This window comes from Physella acuta, unplaced genomic scaffold, assembly GCF_028476545.2.
Source record: "Physella acuta isolate Inbredline_101_S28 unplaced genomic scaffold, ASM2847654v3 ptg000604l, whole genome shotgun sequence".
Taxonomy (NCBI): domain Eukaryota; kingdom Metazoa; phylum Mollusca; class Gastropoda; family Physidae; genus Physella; species Physella acuta.
This window is the reverse complement of record NW_026732123.1, coordinates 533,187-547,971: the sequence shown is the minus strand read 5'-3', so window position 1 is coordinate 547,971 and position 14,785 is coordinate 533,187. Positions and strand designations below refer to the sequence as shown.

General features: G+C 37.9%; 1 protein-coding gene across 1 annotated transcript; it reads left to right on the top strand.

Annotated features, from left to right (window-relative positions):
• Positions 1–4,733: 4,733 nt before the first annotated feature.
• On the top strand, positions 4,734–8,320 carry LOC131947709 (uncharacterized). The gene is made up of 4 exons (XM_059308984.1): positions 4,734–4,795; positions 5,072–5,224; positions 7,665–7,885; positions 8,251–8,320. Exons 2-4 carry the CDS (start codon positions 5,081–5,083, stop codon positions 8,273–8,275), a joined length of 390 nt encoding a protein of 129 aa, XP_059164967.1. The 5' UTR covers positions 4,734–4,795; positions 5,072–5,080; the 3' UTR covers positions 8,276–8,320.
• Positions 8,321–14,785: the final 6,465 nt, after the last annotated feature.

The window sequence follows — 14,785 nt, the reverse complement described above, 5'->3', positions numbered from 1 at the left end:
TTGCACGTGTGATGTAGGTTTGTCTGTGGTTTTAAAACAGAATTCCAGTCTAAGTCGGTATCGTTTACGTCACATGTGATGCAACTGTCAGACAGTTAAGAATAAGCAAGTTTTGCAAAAATCTGTCTAAATAGATAAGTATCACTTAAATATCCAACAAACTTATTGGAATATAAAACCAATCAACCAGCACAAATAAGATACGGAAAATAATTTTTTTTTAAAATTAGAATATTACACGAATTGTAAATGTTAGATTATCGATTAATCTTTAATAAATATCACACAAAGCAAAACAATGATTTACATCTTAAATCCTAGCTTCCAAAGGTGAGTGTTAATATTTAGTAGGGGACACCAAATCGAATTTTTAAAAAGATTTTACCTATAAAAAGAGATTTATCTTGTATACATTTGACATAAGCGAAGTATATAAAGCCATAACACAATGACGCATTTGGAGAAGCGGAATACAGAATGACACCAAGACCTCTTATTTTCCATTCCTAGTAGTACTATTGGAGAGGCTACCTTCAACAGAATTATGTTTAGTGAATGTTATGCGCCAACGACCAGTTAACTGCTACATCAGCCTGCTTTTCTTTTTGGATTTACTTCCAAAGCCTTTATATAATTAATAAATAATTAAATAAATAAATAAATAAATAAATAAATAAATAAATATAAATATATATATATATATATATATATATATATATATATATATATATATATATATATATATACTAGCTGCATACCCGTGCTCCGCCAAGGTACATTTTTAAATATACAAACTTGGGAACAGAACAACACAAAACTACAAAACACAAACCCAAAAGAAAAAACAAACCCAAAAGAAAACACAAATCCAAAAGAAAACTAAGAAAACATAAACACAATGCAAATACAAACGAAAACACAAACGCAACACATCAACACAAAAGAAAAACAAACGCAAATAAAAACACAAATGAAAATATAAACACAACACTCATAACATAAACACAACTTAAATGCAAAAATAAACGCATAGTGCTCAGTCTAGCCCGTAGCGCCAAATCGCAACCTGCCCGAGCACCGGCGGACGCGCCTGATTCGGTGAACGACTATAATAACCCCAGTTTGTCCGCAAACCGAAAGATACAATAATAATTAGTAAACAGTACGTTCAGTGTATACAATAAATAATAAGCAGTATTTAAAAAATCCGTGTTTTACCTACCATATTGCACTTTATCATTTCATGCATTTTTGTTTCAGTACTTTAAATTTAAAAAAAAATTACAATAGAGTTTCATAACTAAAACCATTGCGCACCCAATGAAAGTGATGATTTGGGGTTTCGAGAATTTAACAAAACAGAGATCGGGATGATGTTTGCGATTAAAGATTTCTAACCTGGAGAAACTAATATTTAACATCGAAAAGTAAAATCTCTTCATATGCCGAGGTCACAGAAACAAGGGAAGTCCACTTCACTTGCCCCATAGATCGTCAGGATTGAAAGGGAACTTTAAAAAAAAATTAAGATACATCTTTTAGAGTTTGGATCATACATAGTGCTGATGTCCAATGTATTATATTTATCGTGCTGATGTCTCTTATATTATATTTATCGTGCTGATGTCCCTTGTATTATAATTATTTTGGTGATCTCTCTTGAATGTCGAGTCTCAGTGTGTGGATATTCGTGTTGTTTATGTCACGTGAGTTGTCAGTGACGTAAGCCTGAGAAAAGACGTGGGATCGAAACTGTCATGTAGGTAGAATAAAATATTGATGTTAACTGGAAAAAGTATCCTGTTTATTCCTTATAGTTAGAATCAAATATTGTGTCATCATTATTTGATCTTATGAGCAGTTAGCCCCATGTACACGTTGTTCTAATCACAATCACAAAGTCTAGAAGTTGCAGTAAGCAAATTCTTGTTTTTTTTTTTTCAAGTTTGAACGTGGGAGAATCTTCAGGTGGGGTTTCGATTGTTGTCAGCAAATTATTAAAGTACATGTTTAACAAGTCACCTTGGTGTAATCTTCTGTAAAATATAAAGTAAAATATATGCAACTAGTGTACTTACAAAAATAACGTATTTGGTTGTCAACAAGGACAAAGTCAAGGCCATAATTGAACTGAGCTATTTATAGTTATTATGCAACTGTTTTAAACACGCAGCTGTTGGGACTCAAATAGAATTTGACTTTTAAATTTAAAGCCAAATGGACAAGCTAATAATATAAACTATGCAATAGGTGGTACCGAAATAGAATAGTCTGATATTCTTGACAACACCGGATGTACATCTGGGTATGACTGGGTGTGTATATAAGCAGCGCTACTTTTGGGTGGGGAGAGGTAGAAGATGTGTGTAGAGAAAGAGGGACGCTGAGAGAGAAAAGATGTGAACTGAGGAACGAAGATGAAAAGATCGGAGGCACAGAGGATGAGAGATAGAGATTGGATTGAACGCAGAGACAAGTGTTAGTAGATTGAAGCACAGAGTGATATAATGTGTGGTCCTTTGACAGAGGAGGTCTGTTGAGATTCACCTAATTATCTGAACTGTGATTATTCATGAAGAAATAAAGTGTTGGAATCTTGAACCCGCGGGCAGAGTGTCCTTCGTTATATCAGGTGGATGGATAGGTACCAAATAAGGTGTCCGCGGCCTAGAGGCAGGAATTCTTAAGCCGCGGTCGAATACCTACAGTGTTTCTTCCAGACTTTTTTCTCAAGGATGGAGGGGGGGGTGGGGGGCACTTGAAATTTCCGAGGGGGGCGGTAGACTTTCTTCGGGGGGGGGGGGGGCGGACACTGTTAAAAGTTTATATTTACTATATACATTTCATTTCGTTCGGGGGGGGGGGGGGCGGTAGACTCGACATTCAAGAGAGATCACCACAATAATTATAATACAAGGGATATCACAATTATAAATATAATACATGGGACATCAGCACGATAAATATAATACAAGGGGCATCACCACGATAAATATAATACAAGGGACATAACCACAATAAATAGAATACATGGGACATCAGCACGATAAATATAATACAAGGGACATCAGCACGATAGATATAATACAAGAGACATCACCACTATGAATATAATAAAAGGGACATCACTACAATAAATATAATACATGGGACGTAACAATAACTACAGAGACATAACGTAACAGTGTGTGTCACTGGCTTGACAAACGACTAGTTAGTAATCACTCGCTTCAATTATGGTCAGACTTGAACTATGTATGATCCAAACTCTGAAAGATGTATCTTAATTATCTTTTTTTAAAGTTCTCTTTCAATCCTGACGATCTATGGGGCATGTGAAGTAGAGTTCCCTTGTTTCTGTGACCTCGGCATATGAAGAGGTTTTACTTTTCAATGTTAAATATTAGTTTCCCCCAGGTTACAATTCTTTAATCGCGAACATTATCCCGTTCTCTGTTTTGTTAAATTCTCAAAACCCCATCAACATCCATCGACGTTGGCTCTAGTTACTGCCACGTGGAGAATGTTTGCAGCAATGACATAAACAACTAACCTGTGCGACGCTGCGTCACGCGTCCTTTCGGAAAGAGATAAGAGTAAACACGTGTTCTTTAGTCGTGACGCTAGCTATCAGCTACACAATTTTCCAAATAAGTTTTTACAAAACCACTTCGTTCAAACATCGTACAGTTTGATTTTTTTGTTGTTTTTTAAAGTGAATTACAACATAATTATAATAACGTTAAACAAAACAGCGATGTAAAGAATATAACAGCTGTACAGCTCCGTAGCGTCAGCAGGTACACTCGAACACTTGCCGTATCTTCTTCTTCTTCGTTCTTAATTATTAGTATTGAAGGGGATCGAGATTTATCTGCAAGTGGGTTTGAACTCGAGACTTTGTTCGAATTTATCAACCATGAGCTTTTTTTTTTGCCGACTCGACCACGCCTCCAACACAATTAAGCGTTACCCTTCAACTGGTTATGCGCCATTGAGGCCATTGACTCCGATTTCAGCCTGCTTTTCTTTTTTGGATTTGCTTCTATAGCCTTTGTCCAACCAAGAACAAACTACAAGGCAGCAGTTGTTTATTTTGGAGTTGTATCTCCTAGAAGAGTGGCTGGCCCCAGCTAACGAGCCTCATCTGCCCGAGACTTGCCGTATAATACAACACAGTCATCTTGCATTGAGCACGAAGTGTTTGGTAAAGCTCTAGTAACGTTGTCTGGTACAACCCCATAGAGCCTCATTCAACGGGACTAGGTGGTTTAACCTACATGCATACATTAAGCTTCATTAAGCTTCCAGCAGTACTACTATCTTGGCTAACTTTTTGATATCATGACTACGCTAAATCTTTATTTACACGCATGTTTTATGTTCACCTAAAATTGCACGTCGAATACACTAAAGCCACCTGCATGATTGTATCATTGTGAAAAACTTAAAAACGTTTTTTTTTTCATAGTATAATTACTAAAATTAACTACAAACTCGACATATTGTCATTACATATTTTTGAAACAACAATTGCAAAATACGTTGACATTCAAGAAAGTACGATGTATTTTAATCAGGACAATTACTTTTTTTAAAATATCTAGTATAATTATTATTTCAATTAACATTCAAAATAATTTTTTTGAAAAAGAAAATTGTTTTCAAGTAAAACATTAATCATGCGCTGGCCATATGTTAGTTTCCCACGTCAAACGGACCAGATGGGCAGTATAAACCTGGGTTACCTGGGGGACATTTCACTACGCAAACATCAGTACTTACCGTAACTATTGTAAGCAGGTTTAATATTGATTTAAAATAGCGGATTAATTATCATTAAAATGTGTTTAGTTAGTTTTAATTGGTTTTATTTTGGTTGGAGACAAAGTATCACTAAAAATTTGTAAATTTAAAAAGTAATTTAGAAAAATAAATCGATAAAATGTATGTGTTATATTTTATTTCTTGCAAACTCAACTCATTATTTCTTATTACAAATGTTATACCAGTACAAGCTATTAGGATAACATTCTTTATTTTCAGTAGTGACGGTTTTCTTTATCCTCAGAAAGGCAAAATGTCAATCATCCTCGCCCTTCTCGTCTGCCTGCCCATGGTCTTTGGCCAGGACATCAACCAGGTGGCCGACGCCTCATTCAGGAGAATGGACGCCAACCACGACGGTCACATCGTTAGATCAGAAGTCAACACCTACTTTGATGTAGGTCATTGTGTGGCTAGTTCTATTTCTGATGTTGGTCTTTGTGTAAATATTATCTTTTCCTTGTGAGCATCGAACAGGACTACAATAATCCAGTTTTCTGAATATTGTCTTTATTTTTCAACACCCTGGGGGTCGCGAAGGGCTTTCTGGGGGGTCGCCAACTGGTATACTAAACCTTAGTAATTTGAACAAAACATAAATATCTAGAAGAATTTTTGAAATTCGGCTTTACTAACATAACTGGAAAGGGAATAGAGAAGAAGCAAAGCGTACTGTACAAAGTTGTTCTCAGTCACGAGTTTATGAAATCTTCAAAACTAAAACGTCATTTGAGACGAGTCATTCGAAACACACTAAAAAAGATATGGAGTTCTTTCGTCGGTATGAAGCTAGTTGCAAACGTCAGAGACTTGATCGAACAGGAAGTTTTCACCAAGGAAACACAGCATTAGTGCAAGCATCATATGAAGTGGCGACAGAAAATGCCAAGCAAAAAAAAAAACACAACAGGAGAAAATCTCATCAAACCCTGCATGTTGAAGATGAAGTTAATTCTTGGAGATTCCAGTGCAGTAGAGATGCAACAAATATCTCTGCCTAATAATAATATTCAGCGGCTTATAGCAGACATGTCCGTAGATGTTAAATAACAAATTTTCAATAAAATCAAGCTTTCACCATTGTTTGCTTTTCAAGTTGATAAATCAACAGACATGAGTTCGTGTTCGCAGTTGCTGGTCTTTGTCTATATTCATTCAGATGATAGCAAAGAAGAGTTGCTCTTTTGTGAAGATAGCATGGAGAAAATAAATACGTTTTTTTTAATTGGATGATTAAAATGGGTTAAAACGGCTATGAGGGTTTGTACGGATGGTGCACCATCTATGTTTAGGTCAAAATCGGGCTTTCAGAAAGCAGAAAAGATTTAGCTCCCTAACCACTGCCCTCAACAATCGCCATCACGACTCCATTGCTAGTATAAGTCGTAAATTATATAAAATCTGGAGCCTTCAAAGAACTGAGCAAAGACCTGAATAAAGATCACGAGGTTCTGCTCTTCTACACTACAGTGCGCTGGTTGTCAAACAAATTGTTGTGAATCGTGTTTTTTAATTGAAATTTGAAATCAAATTGATCTTGGAAATGCAAAGGAAACAAGACCTTTTGGTATACTTAAAACGACAGAGTGGTTGGAGAGAGTATCATACCTAGCAGATGTGTTCGAACATCAACATAAGCATAACCTGAAGCTTCAGGGAAAATGAACGAATATTATCACTTTCCATGATAATCTCGGGGCATTTTTATCAAAGCTGCAAAATCGGCGAAGAAAATAAATCTAGGAAATATTGTAAATTTGAGAAACTATGCAGTGTGGTTGATGAATCTAATTGTGAGATAATTAAAATTTTGAAAGAAGAAATTTCTAGGCATCTTGAATCTATTGAAAACGAACTGCGGCGCTATTTTCTGAGCTGAAAGAAGAAGAATCTGCATTGACGCATTGCCCATTCTCTTCTTCCCTCGATGTTGTCAACATTCACGATGAATTACAAGATGAATTATTTGATTTGTAGAATGATTCCGAGTAAGATGAAAAACTGCAGGCGCCATTTTGGTGTAGTATTAACCATTCATCCCCAAACGTAAAATTGATTGACTTTTCGAGAATATATTTTCAACATTATTCGTCGATTAAAAACAAAATTAAGATAATTATAATGACATAGGTTTGCGTTAACAAAAAAAAAATTATGATTAAAAAGTTAACCACGAAGATTTAGTGAATAATATGCAATTTTACTCATGCTATTAAAACAGTTATCAAGAGTAGTTCATATTGAAAGTCTACTAGAAAATCTTATTTTCGTGCTTATTAATTTCCATACTAATTTCGGCTTTTTAATTCTATGGGGGTCGCGGGTCACTTACTTTTTATAAAAGGGGGTCGCCACTCGAAAAAGGTTGGGAACCACTGCCCTATACGATGTTTCTTTCAAGCATCTTTTCGCAGGGGCACCCCCACCCCCCCCCCCCCACCCGCCCCCTGTGAAGCATGAGCGTCTAATTTTGTCGTTTTTATGATTTTTCATTTTACTGTAGCCTCCACCCATCTTAATGTTATTTTGTGACGATGGCTTAAGAACAACCCCCCCCCACCCCCACGACCAGAAACATGTTTCTCGAAACGCTATCAACAGAACCCACACGCATGTGTTAGGGGTAGCTGATGCGTTTGAAAATAAACATGCTATGTACTGAATAATTTGTCTTAGCGCAAAAGTTAGCATCTGTCGTGTTCTATGTTTTTTAGCATTTAAATCATTTCGCAAATTTTTTGAACATGTGAAATGATTTAAAGTTAGGAGAAACATGTCTTTAAAATGTATAACACATATCGATTTACTAACAGCTAATTAATTGTTTGTAATAACAGGGCTACGACCAAAACAACGACGGTCACGTAACCAGAGGTGAATACACCCACCATGTTGACCAACTGTACCACGACCCCACCGTCAACAGAGTCCTCCACGGCATCTTCAACGGTCTAGACAGCGACAGCGACGGTGTCCTTGACAACGACGACTACACCGCTCTCTTCAACAACGCCGACTCGAACGGCAACCATCAGGTCACCGAGCAGGAATACAGAACGTGAGTAAATTAACTTCGTAAAATATAAACACACTGCGTGATATCATTCTATTTAGTAAATGTTATTAAACTTGTTATAATATCCAAATGGGAAAATGTTTAATTTGTTAATCACATCAACATAAGCGATTTTTATCTCTTCTTGCAAAAAACCACACATTTGAATATATTGAATGTAGCACTAAAATTGTACTATACTGCTAAATTTTATTATAAAATCTAAAATAAAACTCTGCTGGCGCCCCCCATATATTCTTTATATTTATAATGCAAATGTACCCCCCGCCCCCCCCCCCCCCCCCCCTTCGGCTACGCCTCTGAAAGTTCTTCCTACATTTTAACATTTAATCAATTTTCATTTTCAGTTATTTCCAGACCCTCGCCAACTAACCAGGTCCAAATATCAAACAATTTTTCTAAATTATTATACATTGTTTTAAAAATAAACATTGTTTTATAGTGTAATAATATTTTTTTACTTGTATTGTTTCGTATAAATGTGTGCGTTTGTGTGGTAGAGGTTCATGTGGCTTTGAAAAGAATCAGTGATGTATCCATCATTGAGTATGGTAGGGTTTTCTAGTTGATAATCAGCCTCCTTTTGTATGATACTTTTTACAGCATATCCACAAGCTAGTTAGAGTAAAGAAGAACAATGAAAAGAACAAAGCATATACAGAGTTTGTTTTCTGAACTGCAGTCCGTTTGGGTATTTCTTTTGACCAGCTACTTGCAATAAGATTTCTGATTGGAATTTAGGTCACATAGCAACGGCTGTGCTTAGTGCTGTAAAATGTTGTTAAATTAATGAGAATTTTCAAATGACTTTGGGACTTGCGACGCGAGGGGGCGGGGGAGGGAATTTAGAAAGTCTGACTTCTGCCTTTAAAAAATATTAAATTGTTTTTCCAAATTAGCCCACCCCCAAAAATGTCTCCTGCAGATTCTAAAAAATCAAGAATCCTATACTCAGTCACTCAGGACAGCACTTGAAAGGCTAAACAATACCTGTAGCAGGATTGTGCTGCAGTGGATCCCGGGCCACTCTCAGATACAAGGAAATGGGATCGCGGTTTAGCATGCAAATGTTGGGGGAAAGTTCAAACGATTATCTACAAACAAAAGAAATTTTAAAAAATCATAAAAAGCAAACAATCTTTAATGTTGTCTGACACGCACCCTAATTACACAAAAGACGACGGATTTTTACAAATTAACATGTCAAGAAAAACACATAGTTTTCAGACTCATGTTACGTTTACCTATCTATCAGCCAGATAGATGGTGAACGTCCCCGGATTCTTTTTTCGGGGTCATATGCAAATGACTAAAAGCCTAAATGGATGAATACTAACACAACAACACACTAGGGCTCGATCTCGATGTCTCGGGAAAACTAGTGATACTATTGAAGTTAACACTCATCCAATCTGCATACAACCTTTAATAAGCGAACACAGTTGTGGTAGAACACAAGGTTAAACTAGATAAAATATTCAATTTATAAAATATCAAAACCCAACTTACAAAGCGTAAGAAAAAACACTATCACAGATTTCAACACTGTAAAAATTAGCCACAGGCCACACAACACTGCTATAGCTTCAAGAATCACTTGGCGACAAGTAATATTATACTAGAAGACTAAATCAACTTAAGAAAGCATAGCACACACAGGACTTAAGTTCTCTCACGTTCAAATGGTCAGAATCTATTGCCGGACAAAATGGACGGCCTGGTCTTCATAGACCGTTTGATCAAGGTAGACTGCCTGACCAAGGTAAACTGCCACGTGTGGCGAGTGTGCGGTGCAGTTAAAGACTTCTGCAACAGGGGAGGTCATCCTCAACTCATTTAGCCATTGGTTGGGAGGGTCATCTGATCAGAATCATTCAATCAGATCTTAATGGAAAATTTCTACGTCTTAGACACCCTTGGTAAGACAGTGGAAAAACCCCAGGAGTTGCACCATCACTCCCTATAAGGTATTATACAATGTCAAAATAAAAATGGAACCTGACTCGACCTAAGTAGGTCACATCCCCTCCCTTTTTGGAAGTGACAGATAGGTTCCACAAAAGCATACATAAGGAACCAATCTGGCAATGAAATAAAAAAAATGTTTTACAAATGTAGTCGATCAAAATCATAATACCAGATGAAAATATCCCTGAACATAAAAGGGAAGTAACTCAAACTTTTACAATTGGTGAAAGGGGAGTAACCCTTCAAAAGGTAATTATACATCAAAATCCCTCAAAAAAGGGTATTACAACATTTCCATGTGGATATTAAAAGTGGTAAACCCGCCAGGGTAAGACCTTTATTTCAATGACTAGCTACAATATCAACTGAGTCATATGAGACATATTATTATAAAAGATTACATATAATCAAAAACCACCTTTAATTAAGGTTCACCTGAAAATAAACAAAATATTCAACAGGATTGGAATTTTGAAAAAATTAAAACTCATACCACTCATTTTCATGTGAAAACACAACACTAGTGTATGGTCTTAATGAACCACAAAACATGTCACATGATCAATGTGTGCAATAAGATTTTACATCCTTGACAAACAATCAGCCACAACATTATCACTACCCTTAATGTGTGAAATTTCCAGATTAAAATTTTGGAAATATAAACACCATCTCAATATTCTTTGATTAGTCTGTCCTAACTTAGAGGTAAATTTCAGGGGATCATGGTCAGAAAACACTCTGACTGGATTGGTTGAAGAAGAGACATAAACTTCAAAATGTTGTAATGACAAAACCAAAGCTAAAGCTTCTTTTTCAATAGTAGAGTAATTCTTTTGGTTCTCATTTAACTTCCTGGAAAAAAAGGCAATGGGATGGTCAATTCCCATGTTGTCTTCTTGAAATAGGACCGAACCAATGGCTAAGTTGCTAGCATCAATGGCAAGTTTAAAGGGCTTGCTGAAATCTGGTGCAGCCATAACAGGAGCATTGGATAAAAAAGACTTAATGGTTAAAAAAGCTTCTTGACATTTATTTGACCATTCAAACTTAACACCCTTTTTCAATAATGCAGTAAGAGGTTCAGCAATAGCTGAAAAGTTTTGACAGAACCGCCTATAGTAACCAGCCATCCCAAGGAACTTTTTGATTTCTTTACAATTTTTGGGAGGAGGTAACCTTACAATAGCATCTACTTTAGCTTCAATGGGCCGAACTTGGTTCGTTCCCACTTGAAAACCCAAATAGGTAATTGAAGCTTTACAGAACTTGCATAAAAGGTGATTTCTGTAAAGGTTTACAGTAGAATTAACTTCAGACAATTTATGGCTTTTCTCTGTGGACAAATGCATAAGGTGGACATTCAAATTATCTAAAAAGGAAGAATTTACCAATTTTGGGGGTTTCAATTTATCATGTATCACATCATCAGAAACATTTGAACATACAGGTAAAGTAATTTTAGCTGTGGAATGAAAATTGTTACAATTATCATAATACTTTTTCAGTGAGTTAACATGATACACTGTCTGTTTCTTTCTTCTGTCAGGCGTATTGACAACATAGTTCAAATCACTTAATTTTGAATGCACAGTAAAGGGTCCACAATATCTCAAGGATAACGCATTGTTCAGATTAGGCACTAGCACAAGAACTTTGTCGCCTGGATTGAATGTTCGTTTACGAGAACTCTTATCATACAGTCCTTTCATTCTCACTTGGGCCTTTCTTAAATTCTTGTGAGCCATTTCGCACACGGCTTTCAGTCGAACGTGAAAATCGTCAAAGTTTTTCACTGGATGATCACTGGTACCTGTCCAACGTTCGTGGATCAGCCTCAGGGGACCACGGACAGAATGTCCAAACACCAGTTGAAAAGGAGAGTAGCCTAAAGAGTCCTGGACACAGTCCCTCGCGGCGAAAATAATCCAAGGAACAGTCTCATCCCATTGGGTGTTACTGTTAGCGAATGTTCTTAGCATGGTTTTGAGGGTTTGGTGGAACCTCTCAAGTACGCCTTGAGACTGAGGGTGGTAGGCTGAGCTGGTGATGTGGGTAACGCCTAGCTTGGCTAGTGCTTCCTGAAAATGGTGACTGGTGAAGTTGCTGCCTTGATCTGTTTGCACGATTCTAGGTAATCCAAAGGTAGTGAAGAACCGGGTCATGGCTCTGACTACAGTCTTTGCCTTAATGTTCCGTAAGGGAATCGCCTCGGGAAAACGGGTACTTGAACACATAAAGGTAAGTAGGTACTCGTTGCCCGCCTTGGTTTTAGGCAAGGGACCTACACAGTCCATGACGATTTTAGAAAAGGGTTCTTCTAATACAGGAATCGGACTCAAAGGGGCCTTAGGAATTTTCTGGTTTGGCTTTCCGGCCAACTGACAGTTCGTGCAACTTTTACAGTAACGCGACACATCATTTCTCATTTTGGGCCAAAAGAACAGTTCTTTGATCTTCGCCGTCGTTTTAGTTACTCCTGGGTGCGCTGACATTGGATGGTCATGTGCCAGTTTCAGTATTTCATGCCGATAAGGTGGAGGGACCCACAGCTGGTTTTTACCCAACCATGGTTCGGCTGGTGAGGCATTCACTGGTATAGAGCGACGAAAGAAGAGGCCGTTCTCGGAGAAATATTCTCCATCGTCAGATGAGAGAGATTTTTCGACCGTTGCTTTGAGTTCCGCGTCGACTTGTTGAGCTTTAATGATGTCTTCCTGAGATATCCTCAGGGGTAAGCCCAGGCTTGTGTTTTCTGGAAGCATAGACTCCAGTTTGGGAGTCGAATTTCTTGACGATGATGGTAGGTGTGGTTCAGACGTAGTCTCAGCCAATTGTTTGGTCTGGCTTCTTGTCACCGCACATGCAGGATACAGTTCATTATCATTATCTGGAACTGTTGACAAAGGGTCTGAAACAGTACAGGGGTATACTTTGCTTCCCGCAAGGTCATTCCCTAGAAGTAGGTGTACTCCTGGGACAGGAATACTATCTATCACACCTAAAATGACTTCACCTTCGACGAGATGATGTTTCAGGGCAAACTTGTGTAGAGGGACGACAGTAGATTTTGTCCCCACTCCCTGGATAATGGAAATCCTTCCGGTGTTCGTCTCAGGTGTAATGTCCATTGAACTTTTCAAAAGAAGTGATTGTGACGCTCCTGTGTCTCTTAGGACGGTGATATTCCGCTGAGACAACGGATCACCTGGTTTGCTAATGATGGCTTCGGCAATAAAAGATGAAAAGTCAACTTTTCTCGATCCCTCGAGATCGGTAGACTCAGAAGAAACTGGATGGTGGCGAGAACAGTCATAATGTGACTGCACATAATGTGTGGAGACTTGACTACCTTCTTGCGGACACTTAGGGTTGAAGTCCTTTTGAATTCTAGAGTTCATAGTTGAACTGGCTGCTTGAGGGGATAGAGCATAGTGCGCAGAAGTACGCACCACCTCTCTGTTATATTGACGACGTTTGTAACAGTCCTTGACAAGATGACCAGGTCTTTTGCAGAACTGGCATACTGCTCGACGATTGAGAGTTGATCTTGGTTTCTCTCTGGACTGTAATACCTTCACGTGTTGGCCAACAGGAAGATTGCTGCCAAAAAGGGGAAGCACGGGGTTGAGGCGGTTTCCTGACACTGGTGGTTTCTTATGCACCAACATATATGTGTCAGCCGACTCAGCAGCCTTCTGGATGTCAATTATCTCGTTATCCAGTATGTGTAGTCGTATCTCTTCAGGCAGGGACGTTAGGAATTCTTCCCTTAGGATAAGTGACCTGAGTTTCTCAAACTCAGAAACTTCCTCAGAGTGTAGCCACCTTGAGAATATTTTCTCCTTTTCAAAGAGAAATTCCACATATGATTGAGTGGGTAACTTGCGGAGTGTTCGGAATTTTGTCCGATAGGCCTCGGGCGTCAGTTCGTAGGCCTTCAAAATGGCAGTCTTGACCAAACTATAGTTATTTTGAACGTCGTGAGAGAGTGCCTGGTATGTTTTTGCAGCTTTCCCAGTAAGGACCGAGCTCAATAAAGCAGTAATGGAAGTTTCGGGCCATTCACATGTCTTCGCTAAACTCTCAAATGAGTTAAAGAAAACGACTAAATCTGTTTCATCAAATTTAGGAACTAATTTCCCAAATTTGGCAATCACTTGCCCTACCGACAACTTTTTTGGATCTACCAGAGAAGTGACATCACTAACTTGACCAAACTCTAATTCCAACCTCCTCTTATCTAAAGCAATTTTAGCCTCTAACTCCTTTTCTTTTAATAAAAGCTCTCTCTCTTCTAGAGATTTCTCCTCGCGGAGTAACACACCAGCCAACAAACTTTCATCAAATACTCCTTCATTAATAAAATGAACAACAATTTTATCTCTCAACACCTCTGACTTCTGCGTAACAGAATAATCCAATTTCAATTCCTTAACAACACTAATCAAAACTTTTCTACTCAACTTCTCTACCTCTTCAAAAGTGGGATTAGCCAAAAAAGACTCCATAACACTAACTTTCAAAACCAAAACAAGCCTAGATTCACTAACTTAACACGGTGCGTTAGGCCGTGTACTTGACCTCTTCAATCTAGGACGTGACACGTCTGACAATTGACCTAGATACCTCTAGCCTGCGCGCGTTTCAATAACACGGCTTCACTGGATAGAAAAACAACTAAATCAACTAAACTTAGTGTTTAACTGATATAACCAACAACTGGAACGACAGATTAAATCTCGGCGAGACCCCACTTTGTTACGTTTACCTATCTATCAGCCAGATAGATGGTGAACGTCCCCGGATTCTTTTTTCGGGGTCATATGCAAATGACTAAAAGCCTAAATGGATGAATACTAACACAACAACACACTAGGGCTCGATCTCGATGTCTAGGGAAAACTAGTGATA